Below are 23,543 nucleotides of genomic sequence, written 5' to 3'. Positions count from 1 at the left end.
AACTAAGTGATTCTGAGTATTGTTGAACAAATTAAAGTGATTGGAACATCCTGGTTTCTTTTTTAAAAAATTGGATTGACTGTAAAATGGAAGCAAGTGGAAACAAAGAAATGGAGCTGATCTACCAAGACATTAAGGATTTTATAAAAGAACAAAACAAGGAGATGAAAAAAAATTGGTTATATAGAACATATAGATCAAAAATTGGAAAATATAATACAAGGAACAACAAATAAAGAATAGGTGAAGGAGGAAAGAATGGAATCACTAGAATGAGCAGAGGAAGACAACAACAAGAAGATATTAATACAATTGATGGTGAATAAGGGATTAGAACAGAAGGGAAATATTCTGAAAGATGTGAAAAGGAAATGGGAGAAACAGGAAAACAGCTGGAGAGAGGAAAGGGGGGTTAGAACAAGTATCCATAGAACTAGACAGTGGGGGGAAAAGGACGAACGGAGAGAAAACTAGAGGGCATAGTCATAACTCAGATTCAAAAATGGTTCCACCACAAAACCGCAGTAGACTAAAGCACGTGTGACAAAACCGCACCGTCAAAACCGCGCGACAACAGCGCCCCGACAACAGCGCGCCGACAGAAGCGCGCTGTAACATAATCCTAAAAATAACCCTAAACCTAACCCTAAACCTAACGCTAAACCTACCCTAAACCTACCCTAAACCTAACCCTAAACCTTACCTTAAGTTACATCGCGCTTCTGTCGGCGCGCTGTTGTGGGCGCGCTTTTGACATCACGGTTTTAGCGCCGCGGTGTTGTCGGCGCGCTTTTGACGTTCGCGGTTATGTCGGGTCACGTCAAAAATAGGTGAAATAAAAGAATTAAAAGAAATGTATGGGAGACAACCCTCCCTAAAAGAAGATTAAAAATTTGGATGAGGGTGAAAGATGTGGGATAAAGGAAAAGAAAAGGAATGTACAGCAAAATATGCTGTGAAAGTGTTTCAACAATGTGTATGAATATTAGAATTATATAAGTTTAGTAACTGCTTTGTATGTTGTGTAAGAGATAAAAATCATTTTTGAATATATATGAGTAAGGTAATCATGTAATGTATATTATTATAATTATATAGGTTGAAAAGTAGTTTGTAAATTAGATAAATAGAATTTGTATAAGGATATTATTAAATATGTATTAAAAAGTGATTAACAGTGAAAAGCTAGGATTAAGTAATTTGAGATTAGATAAAGAAAGCACATATTGTCCCATCAGATAATTCTGCCAGAAAACAAAACTGTGTTTCGTATCTCTCATATCTTCTATCTCCATATCGTATCATATTCTTTATTTTTGTCTCCACTTCCAACTCCACTCTCAATAATCACTTCTTTACCACCACTGGACACAGTCCTAAATTTCCTCCTTTCCTTTGGAAAATTTTAGATAGCAGAAAACCAGCCAACATTAGTGAACAATCTACAAATTTTTATTTATTTATTTAATAAATATATTTGCCACCCATCTCACCGAGATGTGACATGTCATAATCGCTCAGTCTCTCACCTGTTTCCTCCTTCAAGGCCAAGACCAGGGGCTCCCGCAAGCCCTCGTGCTCCAGGTGACACTGAAAGTGATCTCTCTCCTTGGGGTCGATCTCAATGCTGAGCAGGACATAATAGGTCCCATCTGAGTTGGGGGCCACGTTCCTATGGAGGGTCTCATTCTGGCAGACTTCCCCATCCCTCATCCAGGTGGCCTGGATCTCCTTGGGGTAGAAGCCAAAGGCCTGGCAGATGAGGACCTCCAGGCTGTCGTCCACCACCTTGCGAGTCACTTTCCCCACGGGGGGCTCTGCAGAAACAGCAACAACAGAGTTCTCAGGATTTTCTGGTCTTTGTGTCAAGACAATTTAATAGGTAGTTAAGACTTCATTTGGCCATCTTCTCCCACTGCTCCCTCTCCTCTCCTGAATCTCTGGGACCCTCAAAAGATGGGGACACTGAACTCTTTAGCTTTACTTCTGAAAGGGACACATACCAAAATAATTGTACTGCTTGGGTGCTGATTTAGTTTGGATATCCCACCTGGAATTTGTTCAAGTTGGTCCAGATGGAAATTAAGAAGAAAACCACCTTTTGGTTCAGCTGGATGTGAGAATTAAACTTTCTTCTGCTCTGCAAGATTTTTTCATGGAAATGCCAATGGATCTCAGCCTCCATCTCTTGCTTAATTAGTTTCATTGGTTTTTATCTTTGAAAAGCTTATTTTAGGGGTATTGAAGATGTTTCCCCCCCAGCCGTCCTTCTGTACTTTGATTTGGTAAGTGCCCAGATCTCTTCCTGTCCAGCATGTGAAGGTACAGATAAAATATTGGGGGGGGAGGGACCACAGAAAAAAATGGCAAAACCAGGGCCCATTGGGTGACTCACCTGTCTGAAGAAGAGCCTCCTTCTGGTAAGGCAGGTATTTCTGCATCATGTTAATGCAGGTCTCCTCCAGGTAGACTTTGTTTCTCTCAGACATCCCTCGATCCTCCTCCCACTCCTCCTTGACCTTCTGGGCCTGGGGCTGAGCTGCCACCCATCTCAGGGTCTCCTTGTCGAAGCTGATGAAGTCCATCCCATTGTAGCCATACTGCAAAAACCCTCCTTTGCTCCCGTCTTCTCTGAGCTCACAGCCCCAAGTCATCTGCCAGGTGTGAAGCCCTGAAAGATGGGATAGGAATAATCCAGAGTTCCTCTCGCCTGGACACCCCACCATTGATTCAAATGTTTACTTCCATCCCACCAGCTGAGCCTGAAGCTGAAATACTGCTGTGGCCCACCAGCGGCCACCAGAGCTGGCAGCTGATTCGGACAGTGAGGAGGTTGGGGAGGAACCTGGGCCAGTCCTGGAGTCTGGGGAAGCCTCTGATGAGGGCTGTGTGTCAGAGGCAGAGAGGGGGCCAGAGCCATATGCCAGTTATCAGCTGCCTTCAGAGTCAGACATCAGTGAGGCAGACAAATAGCTGGAGCCTGTTCCCAGGGTGCCCATGCGCAGAGTTGCCAGACAAGGGAACAGCTAAAGAACAGGGGTTGACTTGGGAGTAAGGTTACAAGTGGATGATGAATGGCCCCTCCCAGAGTAAATAAAAGAGGAGTGAAAGGGGAGTGGAGTTTGCAGGAGACAATAAGTTCGCTTAATTGGTTCATGACTCTCTGAGACTCCTTGCCATGTTTTACAGATATCGGCCTGGCAACTCTCCAAACCAGAGAACGTCTGTGACTGTAAATCCTCCCTTGAAAGGCTTTGCTGGATGCGAATGAGCAGAATTCACAGTCAATTAATAAAATTTGTCGGGACAAGGAGTTTGCTTCATGCTCTTGGGAAGCCTGGGTCAGAACAAATACTTTAGCCACCAAATGAGAGAAGAGGACTCATTGGAGAAGACCTTGATGTTGGGAAAGATGGAAGGAGAAAGGAGAAGGGGACGGCAGAGGATGAGATGGCTAGACAGGGCCACTGATGCAATGAAAGTGCTGAAAATGGATCTTTCCTCTCCTCTTTCTTACAGTGGGGTAGGGGGAATCGCTTTTGTGTGATCAGGGACTGTTTTGGGCTGCGGCCAGAATCATGAAGAACAAGAGACGGAGATCTTGGAGCGGGTGAAGGGTGCTTTCTTTTCTCTACACCAGGGGTCTCACGCTTGATTTCATTGAGGGCTGCCTCAGGGTTGTGTTTGACCTCAGAGGGTTGGGGGGGGTTGCAGTGGTGGGTTCCTAATCGGTTCACTACTGGTTCGCTGAGAGAGGGCGTTCGTGAAAACTGTTCTGCGCATGCACAGAAACATGCCAGCTATGGGAGAAGAGACTGGGGAACCGGTTCGGGGGCATGGCAGGCCTGGGTCACTGCCGGTTCCAGTGACCCAGGCCACCAAACCACTACTGGTTCAGCAGCACCGATCTGAACTGGTAGGAACCCACCACTGGGTGTTCAGGGTAGGCATGGCCATGCTGGGCATTTGACACAGGCTCAAGATGCATTTTTCCCCTTTGCGTTCAAAACAGCTATTCCAGACAAAGGGAGATTTACTTCCTGGCACAAATAGTCTCAATCCCATAATGTAGAATTGAGACTGAACTCTTTTGCATATAAGCAGAACATAAATGAACTGACAATTTCTCCAGATGTCTCTAAAAACTGTCAGTTCAACAGTCAATTTTTGTTACTACCTCTGACACAGCCCTAGAGGAGGACTTAATATTCACAACAATTTACAAAATTGATATACCACTTAATTCTCAATGACCCTGGGTGGCTCAGAACAATCAAAATTTTTACAATGAAATCAATCACAGGTAAAATGTTAAGATAAAAGATGAAAAGTAAGGGGGCTCACTCTCTCCCCTCAAAGACCTGGGTGAAGAGCCAGAGGTTTTTGGCTCTTCTGATCAACAGCCATTCAAATCTTGAAGGGTACCTAGATCTAGTTGGCAGATGCTGATAAAAGAGAAGGTGAAGAAGATGCTGCCTGCTGCAACACTCTGCCAGCCAAAACGGGGCACGGGGAGGGCGGCCTCTGCCTCCTGCAGTACTCTGTCTCCTGCCAATGGGGCCGGTCTGGAAATATCAAAGAACGGCCTGCAGTGCCTCTGCAGCCCAAAACGGGGCTCACGCCCTCTTTTCGGCCTCCATGGCCTCCTGCAGCACTCTGCCTGCTGAAAATGGGCTGCGGGAGGTTGTGTGTGGCTGTTTCTGGCTGGCAGAGGTACTGTGGGCCGGTCCTTTGATATTTCCAGGTGGGCCCCAAGGGCCAGATCTAAGCACCCTGTGGGGCAGATCCAGATCGCGGGCCTTGAATTTGACACCCCTGCTTTACAGGAAAGGATATCTCACCATTATGCTCCTGGCAGCCAATGGTGTTCAAACGATATTTTCCTTTCCATATCGTATCAGCCATCCAAGGTTCAAGCCACCTACTTTTTATTTTTTGCCAGCTTTGAAGATTTTCAATCATGGTTGTCCCAAAGCTGCTTTTTACCAAAACTTTTGGACTTTTGGAAAAAGCACCTTTGGGATTTTGCCTGCTTGCCTCTCCTGATAATTGAAGTGACAAGAGGCCAAAAGTAAGATTGGAGGGAGAATTTGGGATTTGAAAGCCTCTGTTTACCTCCAGCCTTGTGGTTGAGTTTTGATAGCCACTCCAGGTCAGCCCCAAATACCCTTTCAAGCGCCATGAGGATCCTTGTATCCACCATCTCCAACCAGGGTACCATCTTTATGGTGTTGTCGTCATATTGAGTGATGGGCTGATCATCCAGGTGGACCATGGAGAAGAACTGGGGCAGTCCCTGGCTGGATTCTGACACCCTCAGATAGGAATAGCACAAAGAGTGCCTGGAGGAGCCTGGAAAGAGAACAGGGTAAAGGCTAGTGTTAAGTTAGGGGTGAGAATGGAGACAAGGCCTGAGTGAATTCAGCAAAGTTCTTTTTATTAGTTGATAAGAACAACAGTAACAGTCTGGCTGACAGCACTGTTTTCACAGGGAGCTGTCAGCCGGCCAACGAATCCGATTAAAGTATGTTCCCGCTTCAATAGCGAATCTGAGTTAGAACTTCATCAGCTAGTTTCAGCTATTTATTTCAATAAGTAACAGGTAATTGGGGGGGGGGGTGTCTGCAGCTCTAGCTCCTCCCTTGCTGCTATCATGAAAAGCAGCTCTGAAACAGGAGACCAACCATCTGCTGTACTTTGGAGGATTCCAGTCATGAAATTAACCCTGAAAGAAGTTTTCAAGCAACTCTTGGCTGACCTACTCAAAATTTCTGCTACCGGTTCTCCAGAACTGGCCAGGACCAAGGGCTATCCAACATCTCCTTAAAGACTTCCAGTATTGGGGCATTCACAACTTCTGGAGGAAAATTCTGCTCCACTGATTAATTGTTCTAACTGTCAGGAAATTCCTCCTCAGTTCTAAGTTGCTTCTCTCCTTGATTAGTTTCCATCCATTGCTTCTTGTTCTACACTCAGATGCCTTGGAGAATAGTTTGACTCCCTCTTCTTTGTGGCAACCCCTGAGATATTGGAAGACTGCTATCATGTCTCCCAAGTCCTTCTTTTCATTAAACTAGACATACCCAGTTCCTGCAACAGTTCCTCATATGTTTTAGCCTCCAGTCCCCTAATCGTTTTTGTTGCTCTTCTCTGCACGATTCCTAGAGACTCCACATCTTTTCTACATCACGGTGACCAAAACTGAATGTAGTATTTCAAGTGTGGCTTTACCAAGACATTATAAAGTGGTATTAACAATTCATGTGATCTTGATTCTATCCCTCTGTTTATGCAGCCTAGAACTGTGTTGGCCTTTTTTGCAGCTGCTGCACACTGCTGGCTCATATTTAAAGGGTTGTCCACTAGGACGCCAAGACCCCTTTCACAGTTACTACTAGGAGCAAGTATACTGTACCTGTGCATTTCGCTTTTGTTGCCTAAACGTAGAACCTTACTCCTTTGAAGTTCATTTTATTAGATAGTGCCCAATGTTCAAGTGTATCAAGATCCTTCTGTATCTTTAGCCTGTATTCTGAAGTGTTGGCTATTCTGGCCAGCTTGGGGGTCATTCGTAAATTTGATGAGTTCACCCACCGATCAGCATTTAACAAACAGAGAGCTAACAGTCATTCTTGCTCCAGCTTATGGCTGCTGCTTGAGGTAACAGCAACAGTGGTTACATTTGCAGCAGTACTTAAAGAAACAGTACTACTATCATGGCTTATATATTGCTAACCCAACTGTTAGCTTACATACCTAACACCCTCATCCAAATCGTGGTTGGGGAAGCACCTGAAACCCATCTGGGCACATTTCTGAGAGGGGAACTCCTCCCTCTTGGCCCAGCCAGGTTTCAGTTATACATGCCAGGTCTGCCCCCTCGTCTAATACCAAGTCCTGGACGAGGGGAGCCTTATTCACAACAGACCTGGCATTTAGCAACAGCAACCTAAGATCAGGGCCCTGATCTCCTCTGCCACCAGGTTCTTGAACAAGGAATCACTGTAATGTGGCGAGTCCTTCTTCCCCGGTAATGGCTAGCCCTACGGCTCCCGTCATATCTGCCCCTCCCGGGCATGACCAAAATGCTCCAACCCTCTTCCCCACCCGTAGACCCCCCCCCTCCCATGGCCCCCATTCTTCCCGGCAGGCCCCACACAGCATTCACTCTAGGGCGAGGGGCGGATCCGGGCCCCCATCCACTTCTGCTTCTGCACTCAGTGGAGGGGGCTCCAGGTCGCACCCCCAGTCCCATCACATTCATTCAACAAGCATTCCGCACAAACACACCCCACAATAATCGTTAAAATACAAAACAGCAATAAAAATAATTAACTAATTAATTTAAAAGGGGGCGCATTCATTCTCACAACGGTACTATCATACACTCAGCACACAAGTTAAAATGCAGATTCTTAGATCGGCGCAGTCCGAGGCGGCTGAGCTGGTAACAATTTGGAGGGGGGGGAGGAAAACTCCTCACTCTTCCCCCAGGCAGTCTGGGAAAGGTGCCAAAGTCTGAGGGGACTGGAAAGGCTGGTGCTGCTGGTCGAAAAGAGCAAGTTCCCCATTCTCTTCGATCTTGTCCTCCCCCTCGGGGGGGGGGCATAGATCGAAGCGTCCAGCAGCAACGGCGGCCGAAGCCAAAGCCACAGCGGAGGAAGAGGAGGAGGGAGGGAGGGGGAGCCGCATCCAGGATGCAACGGCGGCGGCAGAAAGGCCAGCCGCCCAGCCCCAGGTCACACCAACACAGGCTTCTCCAGCTCCAGGGGCAGCAGGGCAGGCACAGCGGCGTGACCCAGCGCCCCCCACTCCAAAGCGGCAAAGCCAGGCCGGCGGCGATGGGACGGCAGTCGCGATGGCCGGGTGGGCGAAACAGCGGCAAGCAAGATGGTGAACGAAGCTGGTGGGATAGTTACAGGATCGGTAGCGCTTTCTGAGAACAGCTCTTCCAGAAGGAGTATTTTCCTCCGTGAGCTGCCTCACCGAATCCCCCATATGTTGTTCTTGCATTCCAACCATTCCAGTTCAGTTCTCAAACCTTGGCTCCATTCCTTTTAAGCGGTTTTTTCCTCAGAAACCTGAGCGATAAAACTCAGGCAGTTCCTTGCGCATGCGTCCGGCAGAGGGAATTTACTCGCACCGCCAGGTGGAAATAGGAGCTAGCAGACGCCACTCCCTTCAACGCTCAGCTCCCAAGGTTCTTCTCCAGGTACCAGACCAGGCAGAAGGAGCGGACACTCTGTGAAACCCCTGGCCCAGGGGTCTTCTGCATGCCTTTCCGCCCTTACCCCTGATTCCCAGGGTCATAGGCCATGCCTTGCAGACCTCCAGTCGCTTTCAGTGGAGAGAATCCCCCAGGAGAGGATATCCCTCACGGGAGCACCCAGACCCTCAATGGCTCCAGTTGCTTGGCACTTGAGCGGAGCATCCTGAGGAAAGACCCCCCCCTCTCTCTCCCTCTCCCTCTCCCTCCCTCCCTCTCTCATATGTTGATAACAGGATTTTTCTTTTTAAAAAAGGAGGAAACTAATGGCGATTCTGATCTGAACATCGTTGTATACCTCCTTGCTCAAATGCAAATAGGAATTACACTGAGAACACAAAAAAGTTCTTGAACGAAGCTGAGCGAAGGACGAGGGAAGGGGGGTCTTTCCCGCTGGGAAAGGAACTTGAGACGGAGGGTGAATGTGGGGGAAGAGACCCAGGCAGGACAGGCGTCCCGCTCCTCTCGCTTTCAAACTCCTCCTACCAGGTCGCAAAGCCTTCCAGAAACTCACCGCAGTGGCTCCCCGGCACGGAGAACTCCAACACAGCCCACAGGAGCCAGAGGGGCGCCCGGGGCAGCTCCATCGCCCTCCGACCACAAGCCCCGCACCGAAGACCTCGCACCCAGAAGCTGAAAGCATCTCCGTCCACCGACGGAGCTTGACTTAAGTTTTCCACCCCGCCCTAAGTCCTAAACAAACCAATGGAAACAGCAACAGAAGAAAATAGGCGGGGAAGTGCACTGTCTGGCTGCACAAACTGCAGCGTCTCTGCAAGAGAGAGGCGTCTAGGCAAACTTTGCCCGCAATACAGAGCCTAATCCGTGGGACCAGGGACAGCGACCTTCAGCCTGCGAACGACCTGGTTGCGCCTATTGTGTGAACGCAGCCACAGCGAGGCCCTCCTAATTCTTCTCGCCAGGCTCCCCCGGAGCGACCCCTTTCCCCCTCTCTTCCCCTCCTCCCCAGGCAAGGAGAGTAATCAGGGAAGGAGCTTAGACTGTTGTCTGCATTGAAATCTTCCCCTTCCCCCTCCTCCCGACCCCTGGTGGTGGTTTCCTGTCTTGGGTAGTGGCCTTGCCACCCTCTCACCCTCTGTTTGTCCCTTCTTGGCAAAGGAAGGAAGGAAAGAAGGAAGGAGAGGGAGGGTCTGAGGGAAGTCCTGCCCTAGCAGTAGGCCACCAGCAGCCCCATTGCCCTCTCACCATCCCCTTCCCCTCTCCTAGTGGTCTCCCATCCTATCACTGAGGATCCTTTGCTTACAAAGCCTGGTCTTTGATTTCTGCTGCCCCATGTCCCTGGGCTCTGTGCCCAGCTCCTAAGGCCAGGGATTGGCAGGAGGCCAGCATTGGGTCAGCCCTGGTATGGGGACCTCTAGGCTGCCCCTTCCTTGGAGATCATGGAGATGGAAGTGGGCGGCTGGATGAATTCTAAGTGGACTCCAGGACTACCTTTATACGTATTGATATGTATATGTATTTTATTCATGTATTGGTGTATTGCTATTATTTAACACAGTGTGGCCATTATGCCTTGCATGTATAGATGTGATTATCTGTTGGTTGACTTGGGACAACCCATTCTAATGTATTTTAATTTATGTATTAAGAGACTATTTTTATTCACATATTGATGTATTTCTCACTTATTATTTAGCACCTAGGGGTAACAGAGGCAAGATATCTTGCATCTACTGATGTAGCTAACCATGGTTGATTTGTTGGAACTGCTTCCCAGTCCAGCCTCCTATTCTGATCGGTCCTGGTGGTCTCCCATCCCAGCCATGCAGAGACAAACCAGGGCAATCATCCTTATTTTAAGGGCCCGTCCTCCAGAGCGGATAGAGAGGCTCACTCCAGGTCCCTTCCCTTAAGCTTTGCTTCCATGTGGATCCTTTTCTGTTGCCCTATGCAAGAGGCCCAAGAAGCTCTCTCTCTCCCCCCCCACAGCTGTTTTAGATAGAAAAAGTATTGGGTCAATCTGATTGATGGACAAAACACTTGCACATCTGAGATATTTATCAAGAGAAGTATGTAAAATTGTGAATTAACGAGTTATCATGTTTACACTGGTGATGGAAGGGAGTGAACCTATTAGATTAGTAAGTACAGATATCAGTAGTCAACTACAGTGGAGGTCATAGAGTCATATGTGTATTATTAATGTTATATTTGTTGTATATTCCTTTTCTTTTTCCGGTGTATTTTTGGTAATCCTTATTTTATTGTTTTGCTTTATATTTTATTTTTGGAAAAATAGAAGAAAAAAATAAAAAAGAACAGTAATGATGATGCCTAGTGTTGTCATTGCTGTCTTTTGTGGGATAAAGCCAAGGTCACTGTCAGCCAGTGTCCAAATGGAGTCAGAGATACTGAGAAAAACTTGTGGTTTTCCATAAGAGCCGAGGTGGTGCAGTGGTTAAATGCAGCACTGCAGGCTACTTCAGCTGACTGCAGTTCTGCAGTTCGGCTGTTCAAATCTCACCGGCTCAAGGTTGACTCAGCCTTCCATCCTTCCGAGGTGGGTAAAATGAGGACCCGGATTGTTGTTGGGGGCAATATGCTGACTCTGTAAACCGCTTAGAGAGGGCTGAAAGCCCTATGAAGCGGTATATAAGTCTAACTGCTATTGCTAACTGCTATAAGTAAATATATTTACAGTAAAAAAAATAAGAGAGGCAGCCCGGAGCATTGTCAGGTAAATCAATGTGGCTGGAACATCATGAGGTAAACCACAGAGAGCACACCAGGCAGGAAAGCAGGAAACTCCCCCTTTTCATGCAAGGCAACCAATCATGGCTCAGATTGCCTCAGGCAGCAGCCAAGCCTCTTTTTTTAAAAAAAAAAATATATTTAATTTTCAAAACAAACACAACACATAAAATCTTCCTTTCTTACATACTGTAGAAAGTGTATCAGTTGGTTACAAAAGACTTTCGTGCATCTCTTCCACAGTCATCAAGCATAATTCATATTAACTCAAGTATTTTAACTCAGATATTTATACATGTTACCATCATCATACCTCCATTTTCATTTGACTATAGTTGTTTAAACATCCATCATAAAATATACCAAGATTTAATACATAATTACATACTGGCATTTCATTTACTATTTCTAAAATCCTCCAATGACACTAAATCCTTATATCCTATTCTAGCTAAACATCCACAATATATAAGAACAAAGTTTTCTATTCTTTCCAAATCATTGTTTACAATTTACATCTCATTTCCTTATATTTTACATATATATATATGTACTATATATATATGTACTATATATATATATATATATATATATATATATATATATATATATATATATATATATATATATATATATATATATATATATATATATATATATTTTATAGGCAATAGAGCACAGGTTCGATTCCCAGCAAGGGTATGGCTAGCTGATGAGAGCTAAATAGCTTGAAATAGATCTATACTAGTCTCCTTTTATTTATTTATCAGAATAAATATAACAAATGTAACAAAAAAGGCAACAGTAAAAAATATTGGGTTTCTTGTCTGGATGGTCTCTTGTGACGAGCCGAAGGACAGAGAATGGAAGTGTGACCTTCCTCCCATATTTGGGCATACCAGGGGTTGTGACTTTAAATATATACCTTTCACCCTGGCCTGGCTGATAAGGAGTCGAGCCCTGTAGCTCAATGGTTAACACATCTACCTAAGAGGCAATAGAGCACAGGTTCGATTCTCAGCAAGCCATACCCTTACTGGGAAGCGAGCCTGTGCTGGCTAGCTGATGAGAGCTAAATAGCTTGAAATAGATCTATACTAGTCTCCCTTTATTTATTTATCAGCACAAATATAACAAATGTCACAAAAAGGCAACAGTAAAAAATATTGGGTTTCTGTCTGGATGGTCTCTTGTGACGAGCCGAAGGACAGAGAATGGAAGTAGTGATCTTCCTCCCATATTTGGGCATACCGGGGGTTGTAAAATCTATCTATCTATCTATCTATCTATCTATCTATCTATCTATCTATCTATCTATCTATCTATCTATCTATCTATCTATCTACACATACACATACACATACACATACACATACACATACACATACACATACACATACACATACACATACACATACACATACACATACACATACACATACACATACACACATACACACATACATACATACATACAATCATCCCTCCTTTATTTGAATATATCTTGCATCATATCATTTTCCCCCCTAGTAATCAAGACTTAACTGAACCTAACTTAATTCTTTTATTATTATTATTACACAATTGTATCACAGCGGCCAGTTGTTTCGCCGGATTTGGCATTGGTTACTAGTCGGGCCCCACCCAGGGGCCTAGGACGTCGTAACGTATTTTAGTAATATGCGTGCAGATCCAAGCAGTGCGGCTTTTTGCATTTGACTGATGGTGATTTTGTCAATTTTTAACTGTTTTAAATGTAATTCCAGTGCTTTTGGAATAGCACCAAGTGTGCCAATTACCACTGGAATTACCACTGCTGGTTTGTGCCATAGTCGTTGAATTTCGATTTTTAAGTCCTGGTATTTTGTGATTTTTTTCATGTTCCTTCTCGGCGACCCTGCTATCACCTGGTATTGCGATGTCTATGATTGTGACCTTATTTTTCTCAACCAGTGTGATGTCTGGTGTATTATGCACCAGTATTTTGTCCATTTGTATACGGAAATCCCACAAGATCTTGACCATCTGATTTTCGGTGACTTTTTCAGGCTGATGTTCCCACCAGTTTGTTGCTGTTTTAATATTATAACTTTTGCACAAATTCCAATGGATCATTTGTGCTACTGAATTGTGCCGCAATTTATAATCAGTCTGCGCAATTTTTTTACAGCAGCTGAGTATGGTGATCAACAGTTTCATCAGCTTCTTTGCAAAGTCTGCATTTGGCATCATCAGAGGATTTTTCGATTTTGGCCTTAATGGCATTTGTGCGGATAGCTTGTTCTTGCGCAGCCAGGATTAGTGACTCTGTTTCTTTCTTTAATGTACCTGTTGTTAACCATAACCAAGAGCCAAGGTGGCGCAGTGGTTAAATGCAGCACTGCAGGCTACTGCTAGATCAGCAGGTCAGCGGTTCAAATCTCACCGGCTCAGGGTTGACTCAGCCTTCCATCCTTCCGAGGTGGGTAAAATGAGGACCCAGATTGTTGGGGGCAATATGCTGACTCTCTGTAAACCGCTTAGAGAGGCCTGAAAGGCCTATGAAGCGGTATATAAGTCTACTGCTATTGCTATTGCTAAGTTTGTTTACTGTCCACTTTATCTTTTATTTTTTCCAGAAATTGGCCATGCAGTGCTTTGTTCTGCCAACTCTCCATTCTTGATTTTATCACATCTTTTCTGTATTCTTGTTTCATCTGTTGGACCTTCAATAGATTTTTGTTCTTTACTTCGATTAATAGATGTTCTTGACTTTCTTTTAAATAATCAGCCAGTGCCTGTTTTTCTTCTTCAACTGTTTGCTTCACTTGTAATAATCCTCTGCCACCTGATTTTCGGGGCAGGTATAATCTATCAGTATCACCACGTGGATGTAAACTGTAGTGCATTGTCATTAGTTTCCTGGTTTTTCGGTCCAAAATGTCCAAATCAGCTTGTGTCCAGTTAACTATACCAGCTGTGTATCTTATAACTGGTATTGCCCAGGTATTTATGGCCTTGATTGTATTTCCACCATTCAATTTAGATTTCAAAATTTTCCTAACTCTGTTGGTGTACTCTTGCCTGACAATAGTTTTTACTTCTCCATGCATGATGTTATCCAACTGCAGAATGCCTAAGTATTTGTAGGCTTCATTTTCATTGCATTTAATTAGTTGGCCATTGGGCATTTCAATTCCCTCACATGCAGTGATTTTGCCTCTTTTTATGGATACAGTGGCGCATTTTTCCATGCCAAACTGCATTGAAATATCGGTGCTGAATACTCGGACTGTGTTTGTCAATGATTGGATTTCTATTTCTGACTTTCCATAGAGTTTCAAATCATCCATATATAGTAAATGCGAAATTTTTTCAGCTTCTTTGGCTGTTTGGTAGCCTAATTTCATTTTTTTAAGATTACTGATAGTGGGATCATTGCGATGATGAAGAGAAGAGGTGAAAGTGAATCACCCTGGAAAATTCCTTGCTCGATATTAACCATTCCGTAGATCTCATTCCCTACTGCCAACTCAGTTCTCCATTGTTTCATCGCCTTTTCAGTAAAGGATGTAATATTTTTGCTAATGCCAGTTGTTTCTTAGCATTTTATGATCCAACTATGTGGCAGTGAGTCAAATGCCTTTTTGCAATCAATCCAGACCATATTCAAGTTCGTTTTTCTGTTCTTACAATTTTCTAATATCATTTTATCAATTAGGAGCTGATCTTTTGTGCCCCTGCTCCTTCTTTTGTTGCCTTTTTGCTCTACTGGCAAGATGTTGTTTGTTTCCAAATAATCCATCATGTTATCTGCAATAATGCCTGTGAGTAATTTGAAGGTTGTTGGCAAGCATGTTATTGGTCTGTAATTTTCAGGTGTTGTTCCTTTAGTTGCATCTTTCTGAATCAAGTATGTTTTTCCAGTTGTCAACCATTCATCAATTTGGCCCTTTTGTAAAATTTCATTCAGTTGCCTGGCCAATAATGCGTGTAAACTGGTCAGATATTTGAGCCAGAAACCATGTAATTGGTCCTTTCAAGGTGATGTCCAATTCTTTACCTTTTTTACTCGATTTTTGACCATCTCAGTTGTTATTTCTAATACTTGCATTTGTTTGTTGCCAATGCTTTTCTCAAAGTCATGTTGTTGTTGTTGTTGTTGTTGTTGTTGTTATTATTATTATTATTATTATTATTATTATTATCCTTTATATATAATCCAAAAGGGTTTCTAATCTTCCTTTCATGGGTGCCATTCAATATTCATATCCAGTTATTACTTATCATAACACTACACATTGTATACATTATTATCATTATCAATTATTTATTTAACTATATCTATTATCACTAAATTTCGCTAAGTTTAGCTAGTTTTAAATTATACGTTTCCATCTATCAACCAGTATCTTTCCAATAACAAAACCGTGTCATGTCTTCTGCCATTTGTGGCATCAGTCCTCTAATCATCTCCTTAATCAGCTTTATATGGACTCCTCTTAGCAACTCTTTGCTTATAAGATCTCTCATGTTCAAAGTACAGCAGATGGTTGATCTTCTGCAGGCATGAAATCCTCTTACCTCTTACCTTCACTACTGGTTCGGAACCGGGAGCGTGGCGCTTCCGTGCATGCGCAGAGAGTCCGTGGTGACATCTGTGCAGGTGGGGGGAGCCTCCCACCACTGCCACTACTGGATCGTCTGAACCGGAGCGAACCAGCAGAATAGCACTTCTGGTCTTCTGTTTGAGAGCTGCTTTTCATGATAACATCGAGGGAGGAGCTGGAGCTGAAGACCCTCCTAATCCTGTCTGTAACTGCTCTTCCTCTTCCAGGCTCCTCCAGGCACTCCCTGTCCTATTCCTACCTGGAGGTGTCAGAGTCCAGCCAGAGGCTACCCCAGTTCCTCTCCATGGTCCACCTGGATGACGAGCCCATTGCTCGATATGACATTCCCACCAGGAAGATGGTCCCTCTGGTGTCCTGGATGGAGGTGGAGGAGGCAGAGATCTTTGTGGAGGCCGAGAGGCAGTTCAGAGCTGACCTGCAGCAGTTATCAAAACTCAACCACCAATCTGGAGGTGAGCAGAGGGCAGATCTGCCTTCAGGAATTCCCCTATTCTCCCTTTGGACTGTTGTCTCTTTCATTACCCAAAGAAGAGGGACACAGGCAAAGAACAGAAACGGGTGGCTGGAGGTTAGGTGGATGAGATCAGGGCTGTTTTAACGCCTGGGCCTGATGGGCTCTTGCCTGTGGAGCCCACGAGCATAGGGGCCCCATACTAATCTGTGTACGTTAACCCTTCAATGCACCTTGTATCACATAAACGATGCAAGAGCATATGCACCAAAGACAAATCCCTTGAGTGTCCAATCACACACTTGGCCAGTAAAGAATTCTATAAATACAGCAATATCATTATTACATTTTACTGCATTTTTTATTGGTACTAACATGCAAATAAATATATGTTTAATTTTATCAACCATTTACATTTTTATTCCTGTGAGTAGTTGTCGTAGGGGCTCGTACACTGCTTTGCCTGGGGTCCATAATGCTGTTAAGACAACCCTGGAGGAGATGAGCCCCATTCCAGGAAAAGAAAGTGTTGTGTGACTAACAAGGGCTGCAAGGGGCATAATGGTGAGAGATCCGTTCCTTTTAAAGGGAAGAAAGTGCCCTTTATCCCTCCAAGATCTCATTCGTGACCTTCATGGTTTCTATTACCTTCTCCTGTTGGTATCTTATGATTATATTACTTTCGTGTTTGTATGTACGCTGAGAGCTTAAGCCCTGGAGAACAATTCCTTGAGTGTCCAGTCCACTGGTGGGTTTCAGAATGTTTTAGAACCTATTATGTGGGTGTGGCCTATTTTGTGGGCGTGGCTTGGCGGCCATATGACCAGGTGGGTATGGCCAAGTTGACATCACTCATGCACACTCAGTCACATGACCACCACCCCAAGCCACGTGGCAAAAATATTTGGGACTCCTATGAAGCGGGGAGAAGAGAGGGGGAAAACTCCCAAAAATAGACAACTGGAGGATTAAGGGCCAAAATTGGGGAGATCGGAGAAGGCAGGACAGAGGGGAATCCAGGAGAAAGCTATCACACGCTGGGGAAAGAACTTTGGGAGATGGGAGGAGGCAGGACAGAGGGGAATCCTGGAGCACGAGGGCTTGTGGGAGCCCCTGTTCTTGGCTTTGAAGGAGGAAGCAGGTAAGAGCCTGAGTGGTTATAACATGTCACATCTCGTTGAGATGGGTGGCATCTATATTTATTAAATAAATAAATAAATATTTGGTAGCAGAGGATGGTTACATCGCATTCCTCCTTCACCTATTCTTTATTTGTTGTTCCTTGTATTATATTTTCCAATTTTTGATCTATATGGTCTATATAATCAATTTTTTTTTCATCTCCTTGTGTTGTTCTTTTATAAAATCCTTAATGTCTTGATAGATCAGCTCCATTTCTTTGTTTCCACTTGCTTCCATTTTACAGTCAATCCATTTTTTTTAAAAGAAACCAGGGGTTTAATTTGTTCCAATCACTTTAATTTGCTCAACAATATTCACAATCACTTAGTTAAAAGTCTTGTTTATTGTATAAGTCTCCAGTAATTTTAAGGTAGATATTTATAATCTAGCAATTTAAACAGTCCCAAAGTTGCACAGCTCTCCTTTTAGCAGCAGATGGCGCTCCGACTTCCACTTGGTTCTGCCTCTCTGCATAATGCTAATAGTCCAATTTTAATTGTTTTTATAAATACAGTAGGCAACATTTATAATTGTAAAAAACAAGCTCCAGATCGAATTCCAGTATGTTTAAAAATATCTTTTTTTTTTGCAATCTGTTTTTTTATTTTAAAAAAAACAATATATAAAAAAAATGATCTCATCCATTACATACAGTATGTCATTTGGTTACAGTGTTTTTGCATCCATATTCTCAATTACATATATAATCACAGATTTTTCATCTAATATAACTAAATACCTCACTTTCATTGTACAACGTATATTCAATTACAATTAATATTTTTTTCAATAAACCTAATTCCCTTACATTCTTGATTGTCTGTTTAATAATAATATACCTTTATATAATCACATTAATTGTTTTAAGTTATAAATACAGTAGTAGGGCAACATTTATAATTGTAAATACCAAGCTTCAGATCGAATTCCAGTATGTTTAAAAATATCTTTTCAATCCCATGTCTTCACTTTGAGAGTTCAATTTTCCTTTCCTTAATTTTCTTTTAAAAAATTCTCTTCTTAAATATTCTGATTTTTTAAAATGTGTTTGTTCCACCACTAGCCAATAGTTCCCATATGCATCCCTCTTGAATTTCGTTTTTCAATAAAAATACTCTCTTACCCAGTTTATAAGCCACTCACTTTCTCTCCTCCTGCACAATCTTAGGTTTTCAGACTGTCTTCTGCTTCATGTCAGCCATGTTTGCTGCTGCTGCTCCCTGTCAGCTGAGGGGGCTTTCCTAATTAGGGAGGGGAGATGCAGCTCCACTCTACCTGCTAGGCGGTCCCCCTTTGCTTCGCCACTCCTACAGAGTGGCTATGGTCCAGAGGTGGGTTCCTACCGGTTAGGTCTGGTTTGGCTGAATAGGTAGTAAAAATCTGGCATGCTTCTCTGAACCAGTAATAATGGCAGCCTGGCCATGCCCCCAAACTGTCCCTGCTCCCTCCCCCTGTGCACCCAGTTGCTGCTCACTTGCTCTCTTGCCCCGCCCATCTGCACCATGTTTGCCTCCCCTACCTACCCACCCACTGCTCACTGACTTGCTGGCTCGCTGATCGCCCCACCTCTGAGAGCCCTATATATAGCAATAGCAATAGCAGTTAGACTTATATACCGCTTCATAGGGCTTTCAGCCCTCTCTAAGCGGTTTACAGAGTCACCATATTGCCCCCAACAATCCGGGTCATCATTTTACCCACCTCAGAAGGATGGAAGGCTGAGTCAACCCTGAGACGGTGAGATTTGAACCGCTGAACTGCCGAACTAGCAGTCAGCTAAAGTAGCCTGCAGTACTGCACTCTAACCACTGCGCCACCTTGGCTCTCAATATACCGTGGTCACCACATGGCCCACTACCGTTACTGGCCTCGCCCTCGTGTCGTCACTTGCTGATTTCCCTTAGTCAACTCTTGAGTCCTTGCTGACTTCCTGGCCTGCCTTCCCTGCTGTCTTACTGCTGCCTCCTCCTGTGGCTGTCTAAAGGTAAGTAAGCCTATAGCTGCGACTTCACAGGGCATGGACAGTAGGGGGGCAGCAAGAAGCTACTGAGAGTGCCAGCGGGTTTTGTGGTCTTCGTGAGCCTGGGAACTGGCTGAGGCCTTCCTTGCCACCACTCCCGAGCGAAGCCTCGGTGCTCAGAGGGTGACTTCGCAGGGCACCCTGTGGGTGGCAAATACTACCGAGAGCGCCAGTAGATTTCATGATCTGCTATTGCCTCCAACCTGTGCTGGATGACTCCATAAAAGACATCAATCAACTGAACCACTTCAAAATATTCTTTGACAAAATACACACCACTTTCCATAAATCCTGCAGGAGCCAGACAGAACTTTTCCAAATCTCTGAAGAATTGGACATTGAAATTGTGAAGATTGGCAGAGTTTTGGGGCAGTAGCTGTGTGGTGTGCTTATCCAGCACTACATTGGTTTTTTTCTGGGCAATGAAAAATACCCAGGCATGGCTGCCCGTCTTGAAATTTTAAATTTTTTGACTGATTTGGCCCTCATGATTGATATTTTAAATGAGATTTCTCTTCTGTCAAATACCCTGGAAGGGAGAAACACAGACATCATCAAGGCTGAAAAATTGGCATTGCCATCAATTAAAACATTTGAAATGCTTAGATGGGGAAAGGGCCCATATGAAAAAAAAGGTTAACAGAATGATAGCTTCAGAAGCCTTCCAAAATATAAAATGTCTTCGAAATCAAAGACTTGTTTTACTTCCTCATGAAAATCTTTTGGAAAGCATCATCACCAATTTGAAGAAAAGGTTGATGGGTTGCGAACATCTAAAAACAGGCAGCCAGTTGCCAGATGCAAACAAATTACAATTTCTCACATATTTGAAGCCAGATTACTGGAAGATTGAAGATGTAATCATTCTATGGGCAGAAGCAGAGGAAGGATTGATTGAATTTGGTGAAATGTTTAATTATGAAATCGATTTGAATGACTACAGAGATTTTCACCAAGTGTGGCTCAACACAACCAGGTCATTTTCTCAGCAACAAGGCAGAAGTGCTTTGCCACTTCTCTCCTCTAGGATTGGCCTTCTGGCTTGCTTGCAATTGGTCTGGCTTGCTTGCCAGCCTCCGATGAAAGAGATAAACCAGTCAGACCTTGCTTAGCTGTTCAAGATCAGCCAAGATTGCTGGTACTTGGGTCTTACTGGGTTGGGACTGGGTTTTTGGAGTATAAATCAAAATCAATGTTGTGAAAGTTGGATTAAGAACTACCATGTCTGGAATATATGGGGAATACCATCCATCTAGTATCAATTCCCAAAAGTTTAACATCCTTGCTTAAAAGTAATTGATGATGGCCAAGGTCCTATGAGGATAGGTTGGGATTGGGGTTTTGGAGTAGAAATCAAAACACATCTGGGAAAGTGTCTTCTGTCTTGACCAATAACAGAATTACCAGAGGTGCAGCATCATTGAATAAAAGTCAGTGATAATTTAGTTAGAAACCCCTACTGGGAACAGCCCTGCTGGGCACCTTTGAATGGCTTCAGTGGTGGTGGAGAAAAAGGACTGTGATGTCCCATAGGAGCGATAATAGGAACACAGACAGTTTCAACTTCATCATTTCTTAACACCCCCAGGAATGTCCCTTCTAGTTCCCCATGGTCAGCACCTTTAGGCAGCCAACAACTTTGCCTTTCATCCATAATGAGAAAGTCAAGTTACTATCCAGGCAGTTTTACCACCTGAGCCCCTTGGGGTCTTCAGCTTATATCCATCCCAGGCAGGAGCTGCTGCCCAGAAATAAACTATCTTCTCTCTTTGCCATCTATTAGGCTACTGGCTGAACTATAGCGGAGAACTCCATCAGGCAATGAAACTTGCCTTAAGGAACATCTGAAAGATGCTGAGGCCACCAAGACAGGAATGGAGGGGCTGGAGGAAGAAGTGAGCCCAGGAACCTCAGTGGGGCTCTTAGAGGAACAAGCGGATGAGCACCTGGCTGGAGAGGAAAGGGGAGAAGCGCAGCCGCAGGTGGAGAGCTCACAGACCCAGCCAGAAGCCCAGGATGGAGAAGGATTGCAACTGCAGCTGATCAGGAGGGATGGGGAGAAACTGACTCCTCCACCAGAGGACTGAACAGAAGGAGGCACAATGGAGGTTGGTGAGGCCTCTTTGCCTCTTTCCTCCTAAGGAGTAATGCCAGCACACGCCTCCTTAGTCCAATATTTGGACAATGCAGCATTAGAAACAACCACATATTTTCCCCTGCCATGCAGGTACTGTAACTTTGTGACTCTTGTTCACCTGACTTTGGATCAATGCTTCATGTTACTTGGATTTTGGTGTGTGTGTGTGTGTGTGTGTTTGGGGACATCCCTTTCCCTGGGGTCTTTGCAACTCTCTTCCTAGACTGAGCAATCTTGCATTCAGTGGAATTTTGCAGGAGATGTGAGTGGGACCTGGGGAAGACTACAAGGAGCTTCACCCTCATTTTTTGGACATGATCAGCATCAAATTCAGACAATCTGTTGGCCAAATTCCATCAGGACCAAATGACCCCTTTGACAGTGGCCAGGGAGGGTGCAATTCCCTTTTGTTCCTTTTCTTCTCTCCATTCAAAGCAAACCCTCTTTGGGGTGGGGAGGGGAAGGCAACCACTTTCAACCCCAATGTGGTTTCCTTAAGAGAAGGGCCCCACCCCTCGCCTTCCCCTCCCAGCCACCCCTTGCCTGGCCTGAGAAGATAAGACTGATGGCAGAGGATGGAGAAGCAGTGGCACCTCACTCTTGCTGGGCCTTCTTCTGGCCCTTGTTGGTGCTGGGCATGCCTCGGTCGCTTGGGGAGATGCACAACCTTCTCTCTGCCCTGAGACACTGGCCCAACCCAACCACGACCGACACCAGCCTCGCTAATACGAGGGCTTGTGGGGAGGGAATGGGGTCCGGGAGGAAGGGATGGTGGAAAGGGGGATGGGCCCGCAGTGCCCAGCTTTAAGAAGCTCAGGGCAGCCAAAGGAAGCTAGAGAGCCCTCTCGCCAAAGATGCTTACCTGTCAGCCATTCTTTCTCTCTCTCTCTCTCTCTCTGTGTGTGTGTCTGAATCTCTCTGTATCTCTCTGTCTCTTTAAAGTCACAGTAAAGTCTTCCTCCCATATTTGGGCATACCAGGGGTTGTGACTTTAAATATATACCTTTCACCCTGGCTTGGCTGATAAGAAGTCGAGCTCTGTAGCTCAGTGGTTAACACATCTGCCTAAGAGGCAATACAGCACAGGTTCGATTCCCAGAAAGGGTATGGCTAGCTGATGAGAGCTAAATAGCTTGAAATAGATCTATACTAGTCTCCCTTTATTTATTTATCAGCACAAATATAACAAATGTAACAAAAAGGCAACAGTAAAAAATATTGGGTTTCTCTCTGGATGGTCTTTTGTGATGAGCCGAAGGACAGAGAATGGAAGTAGTGATCTTCCTCCCATATTTGGGCATACCAGGGGTTGTGACTTATATATATATATATGTGTGTGTGTGTGTGTGTGTGTGTGTGTATGTATGTATATATGTATATGTATGTGTATATATATATATATATATATATATATATATATATATATATATATATATATATATATATATATATATATATATATGTTATATTTATGCTGATAAATAAATAAAGGGAGACTAGTATAGATCTATTTCAAGCTATTTAGCTCTCATCAGCTAGCCACACCCTTACTGGGAATCGAACCTGTGCTCTATTGCCTCTAAGGCAGATGTGTTAACCATTGAGCTACAGGGCTCGACTCCTTATCAGCGAGGCCAGGGTGAAAGGTATATATTTAAAGTCACAACCCCTGGTATGCCCAAATATGGGAGGAAGGTCACACTTCCCATATATATATGCCCATGCCCATATATATATATGTTATATTTATGCTGATAAATAAATAAAGGGAGACTATTATAGATCTATTTCAAGCTATTTAGCTCTCATCATATATATATATTAGATTTTTACAACCCCTGGTAAGCCCCAATTATGGGAGGAAGCTAACTGCTTCCATCATCTGTCAATCGGCTCATTTATCAGCACTCATATTTATCAGCACAAATAAAAACACACACACACACACACACACACACACACACACACACATATATATATATATATATTTAAAGTCACAACCCCTGGTATGCCCAAATATGGGAGGAAGGTCACACTTCCACTCTCTGTCTTCAGCTCGTCACAAGAGACCATCCAGACAGAAACCCAATATTTTTTTACTGTTGCCTTTTTTGTTATATTTGTTCTATTTATGCTGATAAATAAATCCCTTTATTTATTTATCA

At 44.0% G+C, this 23,543-nt stretch overlaps 2 protein-coding genes across 3 annotated transcripts in view; one reads left to right on the top strand and one right to left on the bottom strand.

The window, feature by feature from the left end:
- Window positions 1–23,543, top strand: part of LOC106552957 (major histocompatibility complex class I-related protein 1-like) — a 554,120-nt gene that overhangs the window by 431,732 nt on the left and 98,845 nt on the right. The gene's annotated exons all lie outside the window — the stretch shown is intronic.
- Window positions 1,059–5,321, bottom strand: LOC106546433 (major histocompatibility complex class I-related protein 1-like). Its single transcript, XM_087711332.1, has 3 exons — window positions 5,116–5,321; window positions 2,396–2,671; window positions 1,059–1,817 (listed from the first exon to the last, which is right to left on the bottom strand). The coding sequence occupies exons 1-3, from the start codon at window positions 5,273–5,275 to the stop codon at window positions 1,465–1,467; spliced, it is 789 nt and encodes a 262-aa protein (XP_087567458.1). The 5' UTR covers window positions 5,276–5,321; the 3' UTR covers window positions 1,059–1,464.

Source organism: Thamnophis sirtalis, unplaced genomic scaffold (assembly GCF_051295495.1).
Source record: "Thamnophis sirtalis isolate CommonGarterSnake01/CBP01778 unplaced genomic scaffold, rThaSir2_p1.2 scaffold_3, whole genome shotgun sequence".
Taxonomy (NCBI): Eukaryota; Metazoa; Chordata; class Lepidosauria; order Squamata; family Natricidae; genus Thamnophis; species Thamnophis sirtalis.
Note: the sequence above shows the minus strand (reverse complement) of the source record. Positions and strands in the feature narration are given on the sequence as shown.

Coding starts and splice junctions, on each gene's coding strand:
- LOC106546433 (XM_087711332.1), bottom strand. CDS start 5,275: ATGGTCCACCTGGATGATCAGCCCATCACTCAATATGACGACAACACC. Junction 2,672..5,115: donor ACTCAACCACAAGGCTGGAG/GTAAACAGAGGC, acceptor CCCATCTTTCAG/GGCTTCACACCTGGCAGATG. Junction 1,818..2,395: donor GGAGGCTCTTCTTCAGACAG/GTGAGTCACCCA, acceptor CTGTTTCTGCAG/AGCCCCCCGTGGGGAAAGTG.